General features: G+C 40.8%; 1 protein-coding gene across 3 annotated transcripts in view; it reads right to left on the bottom strand.

Moving 5' to 3' along the window:
- arhgap32b (Rho GTPase activating protein 32b) overlaps positions 1-22,551 on the bottom strand; it is a 181,558-nt gene that overhangs the window by 15,660 nt on the left and 143,347 nt on the right. For 2 of the 3 annotated variants that reach the window (XM_034683589.1, XM_034683588.1), the window contains exons 12-14: positions 22,161-22,211; positions 20,997-21,071; positions 1,897-2,046 (exon numbers count right to left, since the gene is read on the bottom strand). In XM_034683589.1, the coding sequence (XP_034539480.1) occupies positions 1,897-2,046; positions 20,997-21,071; positions 22,161-22,211 (276 nt within the window). Of the gene's footprint in view, positions 1-1,896; positions 2,047-13,743; positions 14,074-20,996; positions 21,072-22,160; positions 22,212-22,551 lie in introns of those variants that run through there. The other variant, XM_034683590.1, reaches the window with a different exon arrangement.

Here is a 22,551-nt window from a genome sequence, read left to right on the forward strand (position 1 = left end):
GCAGGAATCAGTGTTGATCCATTCATGTCCTTACACAGAACATGATCTGTTTAACATGAACACATGTTTTATCGGGTTGGTTTCAGTATAACATGAAGTTACTGATCAGGCTTAAGCAGCAGCATTACTCTGGTGCGAGCTGATGGTACATGATAATCAGGAAACCATTATCCTCTCCTTATGTCACATCAGATCTGCTGACAGAGCCGGCACTGCTTCAGAAATCAATATATCTGCAGCAGATTAATGCAGCTCAGCAAACATCTTAATTACAAGAACAGAGCTGACAGTGCTGCTGTTAACATACAGAGTGTGCTGTGTGTTTCTTTTGTTGATTGTAAGCTACTAGCTAGGGAAGAAGACTCCACCTTAACAGTACATCTATAATTCTGCCAACCTTTTTAGCATTTTCCCCATCCCTCAGTTTATAAGATCTCTATCTGAAATCAATAAAAAGTCAGCCCCCTCCCTCTACCTCTCGCTTTTGTGTTGGGAGTAGCGTCTGACAAAGCTCTGTGGGAGATGTCTTTTGGTTTCTCCCTCATTTCAATGTGAAGTACGACCCTCCTTACACATTTGTTTCAATTGTTTTATGCAGCTGTGTGCTGTCAATGTTATTGTTAGTTTTTATTTGCAATAAAATACTGCTGTAGTCCAGTCACCAAACCATGAGTGAAGTCTTGAGTAAAGTCCAAGCGGCAACCTCCGGTCTCAAAACATGAAGCCCATGTGAAAGTGTTATTAACTGCAGTTCATCGAGTGTCAGCTTGGGGCTGACTGCAGAAACACCGGAAACCACATACACACCCTCAAAAAAGATGTTCTTTACAGCAGAAATAAACATGTTTACAGCTCGATTCAAAAATGGCTTCAGTCTGAAGAGCTAATTTCTCTATCAGCAAACACTATAGGGGTGGGATTTTTTCTAACACGATGGTTCAGAAGATATTAAGATTAAGATTTTTGCCCATTTAAGGACTTGACTGACTTGATTGACAGGCAGGAACACTGTAGCTGTTGGCGAGGAGGCTCAAAGCCCGCCTCTTCACCTCACACTAGCTCACCAGCAGTTAGGTTGAGTTCAGCATTTCCAATATGGCACCCACCAATGACTGGCTTCAAAACAGCGCTCAGGAACAGATGGGTGACGTCATGAATATTACGTCCATTATTTATACAGTCTAAGGTTAAGTCCTGGTAACCAGAGAAGAATCTGAGTCTGACAGCTGCTCGAGTCCAAAGTATTCCCATGAACCTGAGCTGCTTTTTAGTTGTGAAGAAATCACATTTCCATTATTAAAATAAGTCTGAAAGCTTAACTAACTAAATGATCCTACAGTGTTTAAAGTCTGCGTGTCTTTCTTACTTGAGAGCTGACACTAAAGTGACTTTTAAACTAAGAAGGTTGTTTACTGTTCATGATTGAATAACCGGTAGAAAGCTGATGCTTCTAAAAAGCTCTGATAAATATTAATCTTACAGGTCAAATATGAGACACAACAACGGCTGAAAAGTAAGGGATAGTGTAAAGTGAGCTAATTTGAATTCAGACAGGGTGAGCAGGACTCAGAAGTCATTTCCTGATTCTCAAGACCAGCCTGAGATAGAAATAATGGTTTTACCACAGTTTAAACAGGCAGAGGTGAAATGTCTTGGACTCCTTTCAGGAGACTGATTTGATAAAACGTGTGTTCAGGTTGTCCCAGGCGTCACTTTTGCAGTTGAGAATTTACTACTGTTGTTATGGGGTATGGACCAACCACAAACAAGTACTTAACACAGCTGGGTAACAAAGTACTTTAGCTCCCTTTTCCTGCAATAAATCAAGATGTAGGCTGCTTTTTAAGGCTTCATCAAGGATACACTACTGCTCAGGTGTGTCTGTGTGTTCCTCACCATCGTGTCCCGAGTTGAGGAGATGTTCCCCGAGGTCGCAGCCGAACACCCTCTCCCGGAGGATGCCTCTCTGCTTCAGCTTCTGTTTGGTGGGCCGGGACTTCATGAAGGAGCGCAAGAAGGTGATCAGCTTCCCGTGCTTCTTAGACACTGAGGGACAAGGAAAGGAGGAAAGGAGGGGAGGACACTTGTTAGATTTCTTACACAGCTGTTTGCTTCACTACAGTAAGTGTGGGTTTGACTTTGGATCAGATTTCACACAAGATCTAACTGTGCAGTGGAGTAAAACCTCATACAAGCTGCTCAGGATTGTCCCTTTGTGTATTTCAGCTTCATTCTAATGCAAACCCGTCTTTTATGCATGTGTAGTTTCCTGGAGGCTAAAGCTTGGTTCTTAAATACCACCTCCCGGGCAACTACAAAGGAATCCTCTACATCTAACACCAGTATCCTCAGCTCCCCTTCACAACAAGACAAAAACAGCAGCAGACCTACTTTAAAACCCCAAACGGCATTAATCAGATACTCTGTCTGGGAAAGAGAGGTCTCATAAGCTTCTTAAACTACAAACCAGTCGTTCGCTCTGCTTCTCAGAGATGTGGAAAGGCTATCAACCGAATCAAAATATCTGCATTTTTTAGGATGAGGGAACAATGAGACCAGCTCCGACTCCTAGTTTGTTCCGAAAAATCTCCTCTGAAATCACACACTGTCAGCTGGAGAGATGACAGCAGCTTGAGTGTTTTTCCACTTGATCGAGTCTGATAAAGGCATCATTTTTTTCTTCTAGTGAAGACTGACTTCAAGGGTAAGGATCAGAAATAACAGAATATAATACATCACACCTCCACAGTTTAAATCAAAGTTTTCCTCTGAGCTCTCAAATGTCACAGTATCGGGGCAGATTTAGAAAATACTCAGTTTCTGCAGAAATGACTGCAGGGTGGAAAATCTAATTCACATCTCTTAAGTATGTTTGATGGTTTCAATATTAAAGTGAAAGAAGAAAAGGAAGAATAGGATCACCCTTATTCTGATCATTTTAGGATCTTACCTGGGTGAACTTGAAGTATACTCTTTCTCTCTATTTTTCAGACCTTTACTGCACCGCACAACTTTCCACTTAGGCCGAGGTAATATCCTAAAGTGGACTCTTGTTTTTGTCTCTGTGTTCTCTTGGAGGGGAAATTGCTCAGCTCCTGTCATCGCTTCAAACACAACCTCCTCTCCTTGTGTCTCACCTTATGTTTTTCAGTCTCTTTAAACCTCTGTGGATCCATTTGTAATGTTCTGGCCCGCACCACAGTTGGGCCAAGTTTTTATGTAAATGTCATCCACAATAGAGCCCCATTACTGTAACATCCTCTTTCTTTGAGGCACTACAACCAGGGCGTAAAATTAACACCCTGGCAAACGCCAATGATGGGTAAAAAAATTGAATGGCGGGTAAAACAAAAACACACACCCGCCAGTGGCCGATGGAAAACATTGTATTGCATGTGAGGTTTTGTTTTCATACTTTCGCCCATTTCTGCCGACTGTCAGGCTATTTTGACCCTCGCGCGCTGTACTTGTGTTGTGATTTGGTACGTCGGGAATGGCGTGACGTCAGCTACTGGAGTTCTATTCATTCCCTATGCTTTAAGAAGCACGGCTGGAAGAGCGTTTCGAGGAAGATGTGGCGACATGTCTAACAAAAAGGATAAACAAAAAGGCAGGAGACGATCAAGAAGAGGAACTGACAGCTAAACAGAGTAATGTCACTATTCGTTTTTATTTGGCCAGTGAAAAATATTTCTGGCCGATACATTTTTGGAGGTCACTAGCCAATGGCAGATGAGGAAAAAGTTAAGTTTACGCCCTGGCAACAACCATCTCCTAAATTCACCTAAGTAGGTCTCAAAATAAAGCAGGCTGACTCATTTAATGCCTTCCATCAGTTTAGCACACAGCCTCAGAAAAAAAAATGTTTCAACCTGCTCATATCAGGTTTTTAAATCTCAAGGAATCATGATGCATCACTGTGTCTGTGCTGATGACGGCACAGTCAGCTGAAGAGTCAGTCCCAGCACAGAGAGGCAGAGTATCGTTATGGACTGAGTGTTTCTGATTGTGATACAGCAGCTAAGCTCTGAAGAACTGACGAAAACATCCACACCTCTGCACAAACAAGCAGGAAGGTCCCAAATTATGTTGGTTTGTCCTGCATGCCATGTGTCCCTCTGCTACGCCCCCAACACCGCTAACTCTCCTCACCCACAGGTTGGAAAAACAATGAGACGCTCTTCAAGTCTTAAGTGTCTCATAACACATGATGTCACAAACAGACACAGAGCAGAGGAGAGAGACGACGATGTTCACTGGTCCCTTTATTTTTTTAATCAGTCACGACGTCCAGACTGCTGCCTGAGAGCACAAAACCATTGCACAATGACTGATGCCTATAACAAGAGTACATGTGTAAGAAGATCAGAACACGCTCTGTAGACACACACCACTACACACACTTCCTCTAGATCATGAAGGATAATGATCAAAGTAGTCATTAGATCCAACCTACTTCACACCTGCTTCTTACAAACTCCCCCTGTTATATCTCATTTGATCTCCCATAGCAAAGCTCTCCTCTCTGATACAACAACATGGGACACCCACTGGTTATGCACATGGTCTCAGTTAAAAAACAACAACAGCCTAGTCACAATCACTCAAAGATTACCACTGAAAACACTACAGTTTACCTCCTACCTGACCTCTCCTCAGTTTATTTCCGCCGCTGCATCTGGAACTTCACTAAACCACAACAACTTCTCCCGTTTGAGGTCTTAAGTGGAAAAACTGCTGTGCTGGATCAGCATTTTCTTTTTTATTTCTATTCCAGGAAACATTCCTTTTAATGATTGTACTCACAGTCACTATTCTTCAACTTCTCTCATGTGCTTCAAAACCTCGTCATCATATTTACTCTACCAGCTCAGGACTTCAGACGCTCAGGTTGCAATTTAAAGTAGAAAAGTGCTTAAAATTCAGTCCTGTAAATGACTAGACTTTCAGACACAGTTCAAATCTGTCATGCTGCTTCAAAGCAAAAATAGGCCAGTGCTTACCGAAGTCTATCTGCAGGAACAAAACGAGCTGAGGTACAGAAAGCTGAGCTCAAATGTGTCAGAATCAAAGTGTTCAGGCAGACAGTTTCCTCACAGAGGACATGATACCAGGATGCATCATGGAGCACACACACATGTGCTGAGATGAATACTAACATTTAAATCACCCTCTATGTGAGTCCTGGTCCTCTGGCCCACAGACCATTAGGTAGAAATTAATGAGAGGCTGTCTGTTTTGCATGCTAAATATACACTGTGGAGGGAGACTGTGTGCTGCAGACCTAATTGACAGCCCGTTGAGTACATTTAAAATTCAAACATCAAGACTGGAGTAAAACTAATGAGCTGATGGGGATGGGTTGAGACTTTGTAACTGCATTAATTTAACACTTTCTCATTGTGTTGTCAGAACACAAACAAATACACACGCATGCAGAGTTAGTGCATGAGGAAAGTTTTCATAAAAACTGGTCAGGGGGCGACTGTGATGATCATTCTCCATCAGGTTTTCTCTTTTAAATGAAGCTCATCTTCCTCAGTCTGTGGAGAATGACAACTGTGTGTGTGTGAAAGAGTTTGTTTCATACTTTTAGTTCCTACGGAGGCAGCTCTGTGATGTTGGTCAAGAGGCGGTGAGTGTTGAAAACAAGTTTGACACTTCTTTGGATGTGGAGTAAAGCTGCCTGCTGATAAATGTTGAATCAGATCATTACAGTGAAGACCCTGGATAGACTTTTCTCTGTCAGGTGAATCCCGAGTCTTCAGCACGTCTAGAAACGACTCCCGAGTGGTCATCACTCACTAAGCTCTTCCTTAGGGTTGATTCATTTCAGAGACATCCCCCTCTGAAAACAAAAGTGTCATAAGAAGTGTGTAACTTTTCTTAACAAGACAATCTGATCCAATTCTCCACATACAGGCTGCGATCCAATTCAGGGACGAATTATTCAAAACAGCTTCATACAAACCAATTCTTTACAATCCCTTTTGATCTGTTGACTCTATGAGAAAACACATATATCATTTTCAATTTGAAGTTTTTACTGCACACTAGGGATGTACATTTTAAGTATTTTCCGTGATCAATTTTTGGAAATGTTAACGATCAATTATCGATTAATTGATAAAAAAAACATTATTATTCGTTTCGAGTAATTTTGGTCATCCCTACTGCACACTAATGCCAAGGTGTCTTATTTTGACTAACTGATGGGGGGAAAACATGAAAATTTGTTTTCACTAACACAGAAAACTGAGCTCTTATGGATGTCTCACTTCTTTGGCAAAACATTCAATTCCCTCAAGAGACACAAGTCAAAACCAATCAAACTCTAAAGAGATGGAAAAGCCTCTGCACGAGGACATTGTAACCGAGGGCAATGAGCATGAAAAACTGCATTTGTAGACATGGTTTTTCTCTCTGTGGTTGTCACACACGAGTGGCACACGTAGCTCAGGCATCGGCTGTTGTCACCACTTGCTCTGCTCGACTTGTTTTAACTCAGTGTTTCAGTTAGATTAAATATTTCTGGCATGAGCTCAGTGAAATGCTGTCTGCTTGGGATCTTGTATCTCAAATATATCAACGATATCATGAAAGCCATCAATTTAAAGTTCATGGTAAGGTTGTGAGCTCAGGAAATACAATGGGCTATGCATGCTGTGATAACCAAGAATAAGATCACGGACTGTACGTACTAGGGTTGCAAAATTCCGTGAATTTTCGGTCGGTCAACATTACGTCTTTGGACTTACACACTGCACCCTGAAACGGCGTCATATTGGTGTCCCAGTGTGTTATTACACATCTCATTACGGGGTTGTGGAAGAGCGAGAGGCAAGGCTTGTAAACACACAGCGGCAGCACCCACAAACACACTCAGACATACATGTACACACAGCGCTGTTCTGCTACACATCACTACCTTCTTCCGCCATTCTGCCTCTGTTACCACCTCTGAGGGAAGGACTAGAGGTGGAATGACTCCATTACGCCTCCGTACGTTACACATCGCAAATGAGGTGTACATATCCCGCCTTGAGACAGCAGTATGTAAGCGCCTACAGTGAGGGTGATAAGTCAGAACTCCACAAGAGGAAAACAAACACATCCCTCCTCAGGCAGAACATGTACATGTGGCTTTTGGATTTGTCATTTGGGGAGGTTCAAAGTCTACCTTGCATTCATGGTTTTGACCCCCACATGCCTTCCAAAGCTTAAAGTTTTATCTTTCTTTATCTGTCCATCATTAGTTTGGCAATGCAACAGTATGCAATGCAGGGGAAGGGTCGCCAGGTAGAGAGGAATAGAGGCTTAGACTTTGCTCGTCTCATTAGGAACTCGACTCAGACTGTGAGCGGGGCTTTCTCATTGCCGAATTTTGTAACAATAATTAAATCTATTCTTGTAATTGTTGTTTTCTAAATCTAGTTTGTTTGAACTGATGCTGCAAACACAAACACTGTAGTCTAGATTATCAAACATATTGACTAGACAGCTCTCCAACTTCCTCAGCGCTTGGAGTAAATAAATAATGTTGAAAACAAACTTTTGAGTCCTGAGTCTCTATTGTGTGCAGTTTTAATGAAGTAGCTCAAACAGCAAGCATCTGAGCCAGAGTCATCAAACAAGACCCGTTGTTCCATTTCAGGGGAAACTGGAGCCACAATTGACCCCACAGGGACAAATTCCTTCTTAGCTGCTGTACCGGCACACAGAAACGCTGAGACAGCTTTGTTTACTCGCTGTTCAGGCATCAAAATGAGCCTTCAGTATCATGAGGGGGAGGAGGGGGGCTGGCTGTGAGACTGTGCTAGCTTACACTGACACGTCACTTTTATTTAGAGGCACAGCCTGACTGTAAGATGTGAGGAAGAGGACTGTAGTGACAGGCATGGCACTGAACGGAGAGCTGAAGGGGACTTCCATCTGCTCAGTGTCAGAGCAGACGACAGCCTGAGGGCCAGTGGCTCTGAAAACACTGACACCGTCTCTGACACACTCACTGCTGACGCACAGCTGTGTAAGGACAGTAAATCTGAGGATTAGGCATGGATAAGGTCATTACATTACATATATATGCTATCACTTACAAAACGTATCAGTCACTCCAGGAAGTTGCACTGAACTAAACCAATCCCAGCACTTTTTTTCACAACCTGGCAATCTCCACAACTTTTCCCCCAATTAGAGAAATAACTCTCTTTTCTCTTTCAGGCGTTGACAGGAGCGCCACTAAACTCACTTTTGTGACATTCAAAATATCTATCTGAGTAGGTCTGCAAAGCTGCATGAACACCAGAAGGTATGCTTTACTATTTAAACTTTCAAACCAGAAGATCAGCTAAAAATGTGAGTAAGCCAACCTCAAAATGATGTTCGTAAAGTTTTATCCTCATGTCACTTATCAATGTTTCTATAACAGCACAGCAAGCAAAGTAATGAATAAAACAGCATACATCTAATATATGTCTGAATCATTCTTTGAACATTTAAATAGCATCAAATTTTACTCCAGTTTTATTCAATCTACGCATTTTATGAGGCGCCTAAAATTTGAAGGTTGATGTCAGACCATGAACACAGAGTAATATTAAGAGTGTTAGTCACAGTCACTTACAGCTGCTGTTCAATGTGTTACACAGAAATAAAGCGTCACAACATTGCAGCATGCTGTGCAACTTTTCAAACAGCTGCTGCAAAATCAGGCAGAGAGTCGAGAGAGACGGGTGTAGAGCTCAGCAGGGTTTTTAAAGGGGATTCTTATGACTTCTGTTCTTCATTATTCAACTGGAAAAAGCTTTAATTCACACCTTTTTAGAATCAAAAATTCTAAATCTGTTTCCTCAAGAAAAAAATCACAAAAACAATCCCTGAAAACATCACTACCTAATGACTCGGGATGGGTGTGTTGAGTCGACCAAACAAAGAAGTATCACTCCCTCCCTGCCTGCCATAATGTTAATGATCTACTACCTGGATATAAACAAGCACAGATGAGAGATAGCATCTAGTAGCTAGGGATGGGCAATGATTTTCGAATTTTCAAATATTCGTTTAATTAGTAAAAATCAAAGAGGTACAGGGAATATTTTTTAATTTTCTCAATTTGTCATTGTTTTGTGATGCCTGGTTGTAATACAGTATTCCCACCAGACGGTGGCCATAGAGCGTCTTAAAGCTTTTTGCTAACCTTATTAAGTAACAGAAGAAGAAGAATGCTAGCTGCATTAAATAGCAAAAGAAGAATACATTGGTGACAGTCAGCGATTTTCTCCGTTTCTGAATCTCACACTACTACACATGTATTACCAGAGACTGAGCGTGGCTCATACACGCCACGCCGTGTCACAGAAACACAGACATGAAGATTGAGACAGACGCTGTCAGTGCTCGCTACTAGCAGCACCTCGTCCTGCTGCTGGTTAACGTCACCGCCACACAACGGGACAGGTCTGTGTGTGTGTGCGGGGTGGGGATTATTCAAATAATCATCGAATAGATGCCAGTGATCATCGAATAGCATTTTGGCTTCAAATGCTCATCCCTACTAGTAGTGTGGGGAGGTCTGTAAGTATTTTGATGGAGAAAATGGGGATAAAGTTGTTTGCAGGCTGTGTCTGGCTCAACTGACATAAAACCACTCAACTGGAGCAATGTGTAACCACCAGCACAGACACGTGGACGTTAACCTGCAAGGAGGACCGAAAGCTGGGGGAGCTAGCTCTGCTAGCGTTAGCCACACTCTTTAAACCAATTTACCTGCAGGCTATGTGATCAGTCAGAGTTCAAACTTCAGTGTACACGACTTAGTAATTAGTCTAAATGGCAGTTCTTTCAGCTAGATAAAGTGCTGTCCAGGTCGGTATGAGAAGCTGGGGACAGAGACATACAGACTAAAGGGTTGTTGGTTCACACAGCAGCTGCTAAATGCATTGGGGACAACCTTGACGAGCCAGCCACAGCCTTTGAGGGAGACGCCATACACAGACAGGTGAAGAGAGGTCAGGTGACAGACAAGAGGCTCGTATAGAAAAAGGGAAGGGTGGTGGTTGTGGTGGGGGGAGCTTGTTTAAACTTTTTCTTTCTCTAGAAGTGAAAACTGATCTGCCTCTCTGCACTCCGCTGGTTCAGGCTGATCCAAAAAACCTTGCTGAACCATCAAACCGAAAAGCAGCAGTTTAATCTTTTAAAACTCGCCAGGAAGCACACTGTCAGAAACAGTTCTGTGGATATTTTCTGTCACTCCTACTTTCTAATGGTATATATTTAGCATAATGATGGAGGAGTTGGGGGTCCAGGTGTTCAAAGCAGGTAAAGGAGAGCCAGCTTCCCCAGCTTGTATTTGGATAGATAATTCCAGAAAAGACTAAACTAAACACAGAGAATGAGGTTTTAGCACTGAAGAAGGCGAACAGCTCTTAGTTTCAGCCTTTAACGGACTGTGACCATGACGAGGCTTTTCCTCATGAGAGCTCAGAGAGAAGCTGAGACTTGACGAGCTGAGGGAGAGGCGGAAAAGAGGCCAAACTTTCTTTAGGAACGATTAAAGCTGTAATGCTAATCATCCTCTGTTTCCCTGCTGCATCTTAACATGGGCTGCATCACTCCAACCAGCTGGCATGAAACTTTTCACAAGGTTTTACACTGCAGGACAACAAAACAAAGTGCCATGGCTTTCTAAAGTAGAGCAGTGACGCTGTAGAGCCAACCAGCAGACTGTGTGCTGAGATATTTGATACACACTGCGTGTCAGTGTTCAATGAATACACCACCAGCAGTGGGTGTGACCGCTGCTCCTCTGGGCTTCACAATGCTCTCAGCTCGGCTCAATCCTTTATGTCAGCTGAACTCCCTCCAGACTCAACAGACACACACACACCCAGAAAGACAGCTGGGCGGGAAATTCAAACTCTCCTCTTGACTATTTATTTCAATAGAAAAGCATAAATGAATGGGTGGGATATGTTTACATCCTCCATTTCTGGAGTTTTACAAGCTATGGGAAAGAAGGCTTTGGCTTGTAATTAAAAGCTTCTAGATGGACTTAGTGTTTTTTGTGGTGGGTTCTCCAAACTTGAAGTTGCCTGAAACCTAGGTTGGAAAATAAACCTCCCAAAACTGCAGTTCCTGGAGTGTCCACTTGAGGCAATTACTGAGTCAATCCCTATTAGACTGTCACTCTTTACAGCAGAGTCAAACATAACATTCTAAGTTAACACAAAATAAACATGATTTTTATATTCCATTTCTATCAAGTGTGTTCTAGTTAATGCCGCTACAAACCATGCACCGTACCTTTAAAAACTAAAGTACTGTGGTCAGCTAACACCACCATTTACTATGAGAGAAACACAATAGCAAAATGTCTAATTCTTTAGCTAATGAATCAGCCATTGGCATAGACCATAGACTGTATAAATAATGGACGTAGTATCCGTGACGTCACCCATCTGTTTCTGAAGCACTGTTTTGAAGCCAATTGCGGCAGGAGCCATATTGGAAATGCTGAACTCAACCTAACTGCTGTCATGCTAGTGTGAGGTAAAGAGGCGGGCTTTGAGTCTCCTAGCCACTACAGTGTTCCCACCCGTCAGTCAAGTCAGTTATGTCCTTATTTGGGTAAAACTCCTAATCCTGATATCTTCGAAATTGCCGGGCTATGATAAAATTCACCCCCCGTACAGTGTGTGCCGATTGAGAAATTAGCTATCCAGGCTACACTCGTTTTTTGAACCAGGCTGTAAACATGTTTATTTCTGCTGTAAAGATCGTCTTTTTTGAATTGGTGTGTATGTGGTTTCCGGTACTTTCGGAGCCAGCTGCAGTTTTTAATACTTCCGCATGGGCTTCATACTTTGAGACCAGAGGTTGCTGCTTGTCATGGATTATATAGTTTTGAAGACTCAGCATTTGCCTTCCCCACACTTTTCTTTAACTCCACTCTCTTGTTCAAACATGGTCGCTTCTGGCTCCCAAAAACCAACCTTGAATGATGATGACAAAAACGACTCACTCAAAGTTTAAAAAACAGTTCAAACCAATGTGTACATCCACTTCTTGTACACAGTCCATGATGTAAACACTTACTTTCATCACGAAATCAAGCAAGCACAAAAGACTTCCAACATATTCCATCTCACAACAATAAATCCTGACAGACAACGAACCTTCAAACTGAAAACTAGAACATTACACTGGGAGTCACTGTGTTTACACCCATTAACACATCCTCATAACACAGCTCCTGTTGGTGTTTCTGGATGGGTGTTCATTGTGTAAACAACAGAGCAGTGTGTATGTGTGTTAAATGAGTGACAGTGAGCTCTGTTTGAAGAAGACAGCCAAAGTGTGTGGTGTAATAGGAACCAAATGCATTATTACTACATGTATATTAAACACAAGGAGCTGGAATCGCAGGGGAACTTACTGATGCCAACATTAACGGTAACATCACAATAATGCGATCATGTGCAAGACTGTGATATCAAATTATTTCATAAACTAAAGAAGAGAAAATTCCCTTAAAGGTAAAGTGCATGATTCATGAAGAAGTGACAAGACAAGTCAAGGAAATCTATTGACAGCACCTGATTTTAAAATTGTAATGTAGATCGGCTGGTCGATGTATCACCATACCGATCTTTAGTCGCACCCATCACACACAGCTAACATCTGCTAAATAGCACAACTGTAAAACACATCACAGTGATCTAATGCTAGACTGTTTCACAAAGGGAGGTAAGATTAAAGCTGAGAGTGACTGTGAAGAAAGTTTAGATGCCATTTGTATAATAACAAAATAAAAAAAAATAAAAACTTTTAAAACTACTAATGGTCCTTATTACAGTATATTATTTAGAAAGGGGTGGCAGGGGGTTTTCTTATTCATTACTCACTGCTCAATTGTGATGGCGTGCTAAACGCAACCCAGCTTTTTTATTTTTTTATTACACAAAATTATAATACAGCAACACAACTCTGACTGAACATGGTCTAAACAAACAAACATACAAACAAATAAACGTGATAACCTACAACAGGACAAGACATGGGAGCAAGGGGTAGAGCGTAAATATTGTTCAGTGTATAGATAAAGAGATGGAAAATTGAATAAATAAATAAAATCTATACATTCATGTTCATTCAAAAATTGATGGGGTTTAAAACTCAAGCCAAGTATCAATAGCTTTTTTATATTTATAAAAACTAAACTGCATAACTGACTGTTTGTTTTTATTATCATTTTATTTTATCTTATTCATTTTGTGTCTATTTTACTAACTGATCTTATCGTTTGTAACTGTGGCTGTTTGTTCTGTATGTGCTTTTGTGTTTTGTGATGAGTGTTGTTCAATAAAAAAGACCATTGAAAGAAAGCTACTAAGTTTTTTTGTTTCATTACATATATTTTCAAGATTGTATTTTATATTTAGGAGCACAAAGTAATCTGGAAGAAGCAAGAGCGGGTATTTTAACACTTGAGGAAGAGCTGAATGAATCACAAGTTATCAAATACGTGCAGAGATAAAGAAGGAATGGAAAAATATGGAGTCATATGAGGAAGGAGAGATATTTTCCCCATAACCCGCTTCCATCTCTCCACATGATTCGTTTCCATTGAAACCTGATCCATGTGTTAACGGAGTCCAAGTGAAGACCACCAAACTCATGATGAGATACTGTAGAGAATATATGGATGAATAAAACTCAAAACAACAAAAGAAAGACAATTCTTACCTTGTCTTCATAACGCTGGACTTGGCCCAAGTGTGTATGACAGTATTTCACGAGAGTCCTAAGTACGATAACGTAACCTTACGTTCAACGTTTCTTCTACCGTTACTAACCGAGCACGTGAACACAACAACGACAAAACCTCCGAGAGTCACAAAGAAACCCCCGGGTCGCTTCAACCAGCCCACAGAGATACAGTTTAAACTTTGAACTAAACGACTAGAAGCGCCGCAGACTTTCCTCTTTGCTCCGTCAGCGAGTATCCACACTAAACACTCACACTCTCTCACACACACTCTCACACACACACAAAGCCCCGGCTCCAACCCATTACAACAACCACACACGTGCTGCCTTCAAGTGCACCAGGAAAATGGGAATTACCGGTTTACAATGCCGCTCTCACAAAACTGTCTGTAACAGTTTCGCTTACCATCAGTGGTGGACAAAATACACAGTTTCATTACTTAAGTCAAAGTATGGATAGTCCAGGTCAAATATTACTCCAATACAAGTGAAAGTTGCTTCTTAAAAAATCTCAAAATGTTGTTTTTTCACAATATGCCAGTGCAATCAAGAATACATAGGAGTACATTCTGTTACATCATGTTTATCTAGAAACCATCACTTGAAATCTCTACAAACTATACCATGGAATAAAAACAGCAACTAAGTTACTCCAAGCACAGACAACTTAGTTTGAAATGTTCATCTGGAATGAAACAAATTTTAAGTAGCTCAACATGCTTTCTCAGGTTGGACAGTGAATGTTTGTATGTTTGGGTAGAGTGGGAAACAGGGGGAACATTTCAAACTATACATATCATTCTTCATTTCAAAAACCTCTAACACGGGCTGAAGATATTTACATTAGTGCTCTTGTGGAAATTTATAGCCATCATTACCACCTCTAAAAGAACTGCCTGATCTGAGTGAAATCTGCTCTTTGTTTGCTCCACGTTCAACCATGGAGACACACGATATACAGGTATGTCTAAACCACTGAGACAAACAGAACCACACAAACACATTTTACTGTCTTAGGGATCAGATTTCAGAAAAGAGAAGGAAATTCATGAACTGACTTCAAAGCAAAAGTAGTGAGTAACTGGAGCATTGATATAAATGTAGTGGAGTAAAAAGTACAATAATTGTCTTCTAAATGTAGTGGAGTAAAAAGTACAATAATTGTCTTCTAAATGTAGTGGAGTAAAAGTAATAAGTTCCACCCAAAAAATAATACTCAAGTAAAGTACAGGTACTGAAAAAATTACTTCAGTACAGTACTCTTTGAGTACTTTTGAATGCTCCAAAACCATACACATTATGTTTGGCTGTTTGGAGTCAAACACTTCTGAATATTACAAACAAAATGTGTTTTAATATTACTAATTACTAGTACTTTTTAGATATGCTTTATTTTTATTTGAAGAACGTAAACGGTTTCATGTGCAATAAAACTACGATGTCTAAACCAGTAGTTTCCCTTAATGTGTGCTGTTCACTTGAGATTGATTCTGATAGGAACCTTTTGCCACCACCACCAACTATACACCTTGACAAAAATATCACAAAGTGTCTAAACCGTGTATCACCCTGTAAATAAAAAAAATTCATTAATGTTCTGGCAGGATTAACAGCATTTGCCAAGATCTACCTTATAAATACTGTAAGCAATGCAATCCCTGCTTTTAAATTTCAGATATAACCATTCTATTTGATTAAAGCTTAGCACAGAACTTCTTAACCTCATTGAGCAGGTTCAGAGCTGTGAACGCTGCAAAGCCATGCTGCATTTAAGTGCTATAAAACAGCAATAAAAGACAGCAAGGAGCTACCCTGTGCTGCAGAATAAACAAGGTGAGACGAAAATGTGCTTAAATAATGTAACTGATTCCACTTTAAATGACTTGCACATGTGCTTGATGGTAAGATTTCCGACAGCATTTAAACACAGCATGATTGTCAGGCAGCCAGGAGTCAGGCTGGTGGTTTAAACAGTGGAAAACACTTCTTCACACAAAACACACACATCTCCTAACAAGCAGCATCCCTGCTTTTATTCACAGTTTTTACATGTAATCATAGATTCATTTGTCATAAAAGTGAGGAGACTAATTTTGTTTCTAAACCCGTGTACAAAGTTCAAAGTGTCTCTAATAAAGCTATTGTGTGGATAGACACGTTGATCACAATGACAGAAGGAGTATTTTTTATGACTTCCTTTTATGATAATTTACTTCCACCCTGAACTTTTCTCCCATCGGCTGCAGTCAGGTTTAGGTTGGCAAATCTTGCTCTCTGAATAACACTTTTAGACCCAGTCAAACAGTCAGGTGGGGAGCAGGACCCTCAGACTGGACCACTGCTGACTGACCCTCTGACCTCTCGGCTGACACTCACAATGATTAAGTTGAGCATGCTGGATGTTCTTTTCCCGACTTAAAACCAGCTCTCCTTCTGAGGGGCCCCTCAGCCCCCTGAAAGCATTATCTCATTAATTCTTTAACTAGCTTACCCCCTGAGCAGACACGTTGAGTTAAAATAAAGTCTAACTAATTTGTTGTTGGTCCTGAATCACAAGACTCCAGTCAGACTTCTGGACATGTGATCGCTTCAACATGACACAAGTTTAACACAAAGACAAAAACAGTCTATGTTTATCTTTGAATAAAGAAATCAGACATTTTCTCACTTTAGGGGTAAAGGTAACTTTTGAGTACTCTTCCTCAGGTTCTCCACAAGTCGTCTAGTTGTCATAATACTAGTTCATTATTATGTTGTTTTTTTTCTAATTTCTAAAGAATGTGCTCATTTTCTAAGCATCGGTCATCATGCAGTGCTGTGAAGCATTCCAGACTAACAGCAAACATAAAGGGAGGAAGTGATGTTGCTGTATTCTCCTCTGAGCTCTGTGACTTTTTCAGACGCTAAAAGGACCTAACAGATCATAGTCATTTCTTTAATCTCTGCATTAATGATTATTAGATAATACATCAACAGATACAAGGGATGACTGTTCCCTGTGTCTGCCGACTGAAGCGGTCCATATGCTGCTGTCTGTTGAAATGTTGACATCCACTTCAAACACTAAAGCTATTATGAGAAGTGAAAAGACAAAGTTCAGACATTCTTAAGCTTCAGATGTCTCACTTCAACTAACCTGACAGTGTTACTTATCTTATATTTTGAAATGGTTAATGGACTGTGTATACTATGTATAGTCCTATCTAGTCTTGACACTACTCAAAGTGCTTTTACACTCCATGTCACATTCAGGTGACGTGGTGGTTTCCTGGAAGAAATTCAGGGTTCAGTGTCTTGCCCAAAGATGCTGTGAAGTGTGGACTAAAGGTGATGGAAATCGAAACCAAGTTTCTGAGTGAGAAAAGACAAACACTTTCCCACTTATGGTGATGTTTAGTGAGCTGGCAGTTATGCAAATTTTAATTCTGACATGGTAAGCAGGACCCCTCCGCTCTGCGTTTAGGTCTTGTCTTGCCCTGAAGGGATCCTCAGGCAGTTCTCACATCTTAGCCCGTTAACTGTCATTATTTCTAGACCCTCATGAACAGCCTGAAACGGACACAAGAGCACTGTTAACAGGCAGAGGTGAAATGAGCTGGACTCCTTTATGCAGACTGAGTCGATGTGTTTTAACTCTGACAAGCACTTAAAACTGCTATGAATAAACTTACTTTCTCTTGCCTTACAGATGCATAAAACATAAAAATGTCACTTGTTATGAAAAGGGTTTAAAAAGCCACAAAGATCAAGGGTTCTAAAAAGTACAAATAAAAGAGGACATGTTGGAGAGGCAAAGCACAGAATCACAGATTCATCTCAAAGGGATGTACAACTAGAACAGCATGACAAACTCCACGCTTTGATGCTTAAAAGCAACAAATATCTGAAACATAACCGCACACGCTGCAGGCTTTCATCAGTGAGCTGTAATCTGAATCTAGATTGTGTTAACTTATTCTGCATAAATTTGACTGGATATCTTTGAGATTATAAGTCCAAGTAAAGGATGTGAACACTTTATTTGGACATGAAACCACCATCATATGGTGACTGTTTGGCTGCCTAAGACGACTGCAAGCCCCTTCACTCTCTTCATTTAAATCATGCTCATCATTATCGCTGGTGAAATGTTTCTGTAGGTCTGAGAACTGTTAGCACTGTGCTGATAAAACACCTATGCTGGAAACACAGCCCTGATGTCATGCCGTGTATAACAGGATACAAGCTTTGTGTGGGATTAACTGCAGCTGCTGTTTTGCATGGATCTGAATGGTCTAATTCAAACTGGGGGTGTGAAGAGAGCGAGGAAGTGTATTTAACTGTTGCATGAAAAGCTTGATGTACAGGGGCAGAACGTCAGGCTGTTGGTAACTCAAACATGGCCATAAATCTGAATCCCTACCTGCTGCTTAAACGCCTGCTAGCTTTGAAGCTGGGCTATAACACTGTGTCAAATTAGTTGTTTAAAGAATGCAACAGTGCACAACAATGATGCAATATGAGCCTGTGTAACGTAACTCCAGAAATTAAATGGGAAACTTTGCACTTTCAGTCCAATTAAAAAAAAGTTATCTTTGCGCCTCAGTTTAAGAGCCTCAAAACAAAGGTGTGCCCCACAACCACAACAACAACAACAACAACAACAAGAACAACAACAACAACAGTCTCCTATTGAAGCGACGCAGCAACACAAGGGATCTCATAAAGTTTCTCAGCACCAGGAAATGATCTGAAGACAAATCTTACTCTGTCCCGCACATTCTCTCCTCATTTCACTTCCTGTCTCACTCACATAACCAGCTGTCTTGGCTCATGTGTGCTCACAGCTGCCCAAATCACTGGTCCCCAGACATGACGAAGGCCTGCGCTCAGGAGGGGAACAGAGGAGGAGGAAGGGGGGTCTACATCTGGGCCAGAAACTGTTTGGCTGTCTGCGGAGGAAAGACGGCTGTCGCTCATTTTTTATCCACAGCTCACAACTCTTTGTCTAAATAAAGAGTTTATTTCAACTGTCAAGAAGAGTGATCTCTTATCTCCGGCTCCCCTGACAAACGATACAAGTGCACTGACAAAAGGCTAGTAACGCCTAGCTTCTTTCCTCTTGATTTTGACTGGGGCATGTTAACAATTTCCATGGTTTCACTGGGAAAGGTTATGTGGTGAAGTGGTGAGTGGTAGATCTCGGCAGAGCACACATATTTTTCCAGATCCGTGCGGCTCCCTGCAGGAATGTGCTCTTTCAGTCTCCATGGAGAGGCAGACAGAGATTCTTACTGTTGCAGGACAAAGCTTAGCGCTCAATGGATGGGTTTACAGGCCCCCTCATTGTAAAAGGATTAAATAAATCAAGGCCGGTCGAGACCCCAGCACCATGGCACCCCTGCTCGGCCTTTCAGCTCCGACCAAACAGACACACACAAACACAGCTGGCCCCCGTCCAGACACAGAGTACATTCAGCACTTGGAGAAATGCTGTAGTAACCTGGATCACCCCTGAACTCATTTGCATACACCTTGAGGGGCAGAAAAGAAAAGAAACAGGCAGCTGGAGGGATGTTTTCTTTGGAGAGCAATGCCTGAAAAGTAAGGCTGCATTTAACGAGACAACATCTCTTCCAAAAAAGTTCCAAGTACAGAACATTTTCTCTGTTATAGACAGATAACATGAAGAGTGGACAAACCCAAAGTACAGTATATGGATAAACAGACTCTTAATAAGCAGAGGGAATGTGCCAGTAGCTCCTGATTGGCTTATTTATCGTTCAGGGTAATCATTCAGGATGGTAGGGCTAGGTCACACAAATTTGCATGTTTTTGCAACTGACAGTCTTGAGTTGTTATTTGTAGGCCTGATATCATTACAGAAATGATCCACAGAGATTTCACCTCTGTTCTAATAAGAGTGAGATGGTTAATCTTAACCAGAAAGACCTGTAAAGGGTATTGTTTTTTCCTAGCTGCCAGAATCTTTTTACAAAAACAGTCATTTTGCACCACACCACAAGAGTTGCTGGTTTACTGCCTCTACTGCTTGGTTTGTTGTACAGTTGAGTGACCATGAAGTTTGAAAGGATTCCCTTGAACTCAAAACATCAAAATCACATAAACACACTAACTGTTGAATGACTGCTTTTGTCGAAGGAGTTTGGCAGCTTTGTAGGGATCTAACAGCTGTGTGGTCTGAAAAAGAAATGTCTTAACTTTTTAATGAAAGGTTATGTCTGTAAAGATCTTCTCTGAAATTTCACACAGTTTGGTTCCCTATATAAGTGTTAAAAGCGAGTCCTTTTCGAGGATCAGTAGCCATCAAAGATTAAACTGCAGTCAATACAGCCTCCCTTATACCTGCAGGGTGATGCGACCACATACTTCTCCAAAGTTTAAACATTACAGAAAAATCTTAACCCTCCTGTTATGTTGCGGGTCAAATTGACCCTTTTTAAAGTCTATTTTAGGCAACATATGCCTTCCAAACCAGCTAAATGCAGCATAAAAATCTGGGCAGCATGTGACAGAAGAGGTGCCGTGTTAATTTATCAACGTCACTTCATAAAAAAATAAAAATTCAAAGTGTGAAATAAAATAAACAAAAATCTATGTCATGTAAAACTGTTGTATTTGTATTTAGATCTTTCCAAAGTACATTTAAAAAAGTTTTAACATTAATTTTAATGAAAAACAAGTGAGTTATCCTCACTGAACCATGATATGTGATAATTTAAGAACACCAATGGACCAAATCTTGTTTTAAATGGTTAGTAATGGAGTTAAAAATTTGATTTTAAAAAATGTGTATTTGGATTTTTTGGGGTTCTGACACTTTTGGATAATTGAATGTGCCCCGGGTCAAATTGACCCAGGAACATTATTGCTGTTCTAGAGAAATGAACATACCAGGAGGGTTAAAGAAGAAATTAGCACCAACAAATACACGTGAGAAAGACATTTTAACATTTAGATTTACAACTACGACTACTAATGCTATTACTACACAACTACAGGTGACTACACACTCACTGGCCACTAAACAGAGATCACGAGGTGTGTTAAAGGTTTTAGTTGGGTCACACTGCACGTGAAGCTAGAACCCCAGTTTTAACCCCGGTACAACAGGAACAAAATTTAGCTGTATCAGGGTCACAGAGAGCAAACACGTCACACAAGGGAGTGGGGTTAGTCTATAGTTACGTGATGTTACGGTGCAGAACACCACAGGGTTTTTGGTCTACCTGAACTTATGCTGTAGTGGTTTAGCGGGTCGGCCACCCATGCATTGTCCTGTATTACACTCTCCATCTCCAAGTCTGCATGCAGCCGGATGGAGGGATGGACCAACAGACAGATGGATGGATGGATGATGGAGACATGAGAGAGTCAGCAGAGGGAGAGAAGCACTTCAAGTTAGAGAACAGAGAAATCGTGTATGCTGGGACTGAGAGCCCAGCAGCTTGACATCAAAATGATTCCCTCATGTTTAAGCAGTAATTTGTTTTTTAGACAATGTAGAGATAAAAATGTAAAGACACAACAAAACAAGTCTTTTGTATGACAGAAAATTATTTTCACTTTGAAGTTATAATCCTTAAGATTCTCATTAATTGAAACCTTTTTCTGTAACTGATAGTTTCTATAGCAGAGTTCATTGGCTGAGTGTACCTCTGTACTGCTTCAGGGATTCACAGAGAACACTGCATCTTGTAATTCAGTGATAATGTGTTTAATCTGATCTGATTGATATCAGCCTCACGGTTTACTGTTGACTCTTCTGACTCTGTGTCTGAGCTGTACAGAGCTGCTGCTAATGCTAACCAAACATTAGCAGGATCAGCTGTAAATATTTTAGGAGGTAATGGACACAAGAAGAGACAGAGAGCTGCACCCCTTTGACACATCACCATGTACATGTGTTCTGCTGTTAGGATGAAAACTACTTGCACCGTGTGCAGCATGAATCAGGCAAAGGTTGCTTCGGAGGACCTAGTTACCACAGATAAAGAAACTAAAGACCATTTCTACATGCTTTGTGAATAAATTTGCAGCTATGTCAGTTTGAAAATGTACTCAGAAGCTGCCTTTTCAATGAAATTACTTCAAAAAAAAAAAAAAAAAAAAATCTTATGACATACTATCTGCTTTCTAATTAAAGCACTGGTCTTTGCATTAAAGCAGATTAATTTTTTTATATCGCACTAAACAGCAGGAAAGGCTGATGGTATCAGCTAAATAATAACATCTGTAGTTCACTTATGATCTTTCACATCTTAAGGATTATAACTTCAAAACAAACTCTGATAAACAAATATCATAATTCCACATGTGTAGATGCATTGTGTCTGAGTGGATAAAGGTGGAGTGAGTTGACAGGTGGATGAGGTGTGTATACCAACACGCACAGGGAGGGAAGAGACTCCAAGAAGCGGGCTGCAGGCCAGAGCAGGGGGAGGCTGAGGCAGAGGAGTCACAGTCAAATTCAACAAATCAAAACATGCTAATGCTAACGTACACCCAGAGAACAGCATTAATGATGCAATGCAGGGGAAAACAAGCAGCGACACATACACAGGCAGTTTGAACACATCACATTCAGTTTGTTCTGTTTCTGATAATAAAATAAATGTAGGGTTTACTACCACAGAGCATCTGCAGGTTCAGCTTAGTTTATCACTGTTTAATCAGAAACTGTGTGGAAGAAGTGGATGCAGCCTGTTGTTTTAAAAAAAATCAAGCTAACACAGAAGTGAGTCAAACCTGTACTCCTTCTAATGAGCAGGGGGCAACACCAAA

This window comes from Notolabrus celidotus, chromosome 5 (genome assembly GCF_009762535.1).
Source record: "Notolabrus celidotus isolate fNotCel1 chromosome 5, fNotCel1.pri, whole genome shotgun sequence".
NCBI classification, from domain to species: Eukaryota; Metazoa; Chordata; class Actinopteri; order Labriformes; family Labridae; genus Notolabrus; species Notolabrus celidotus.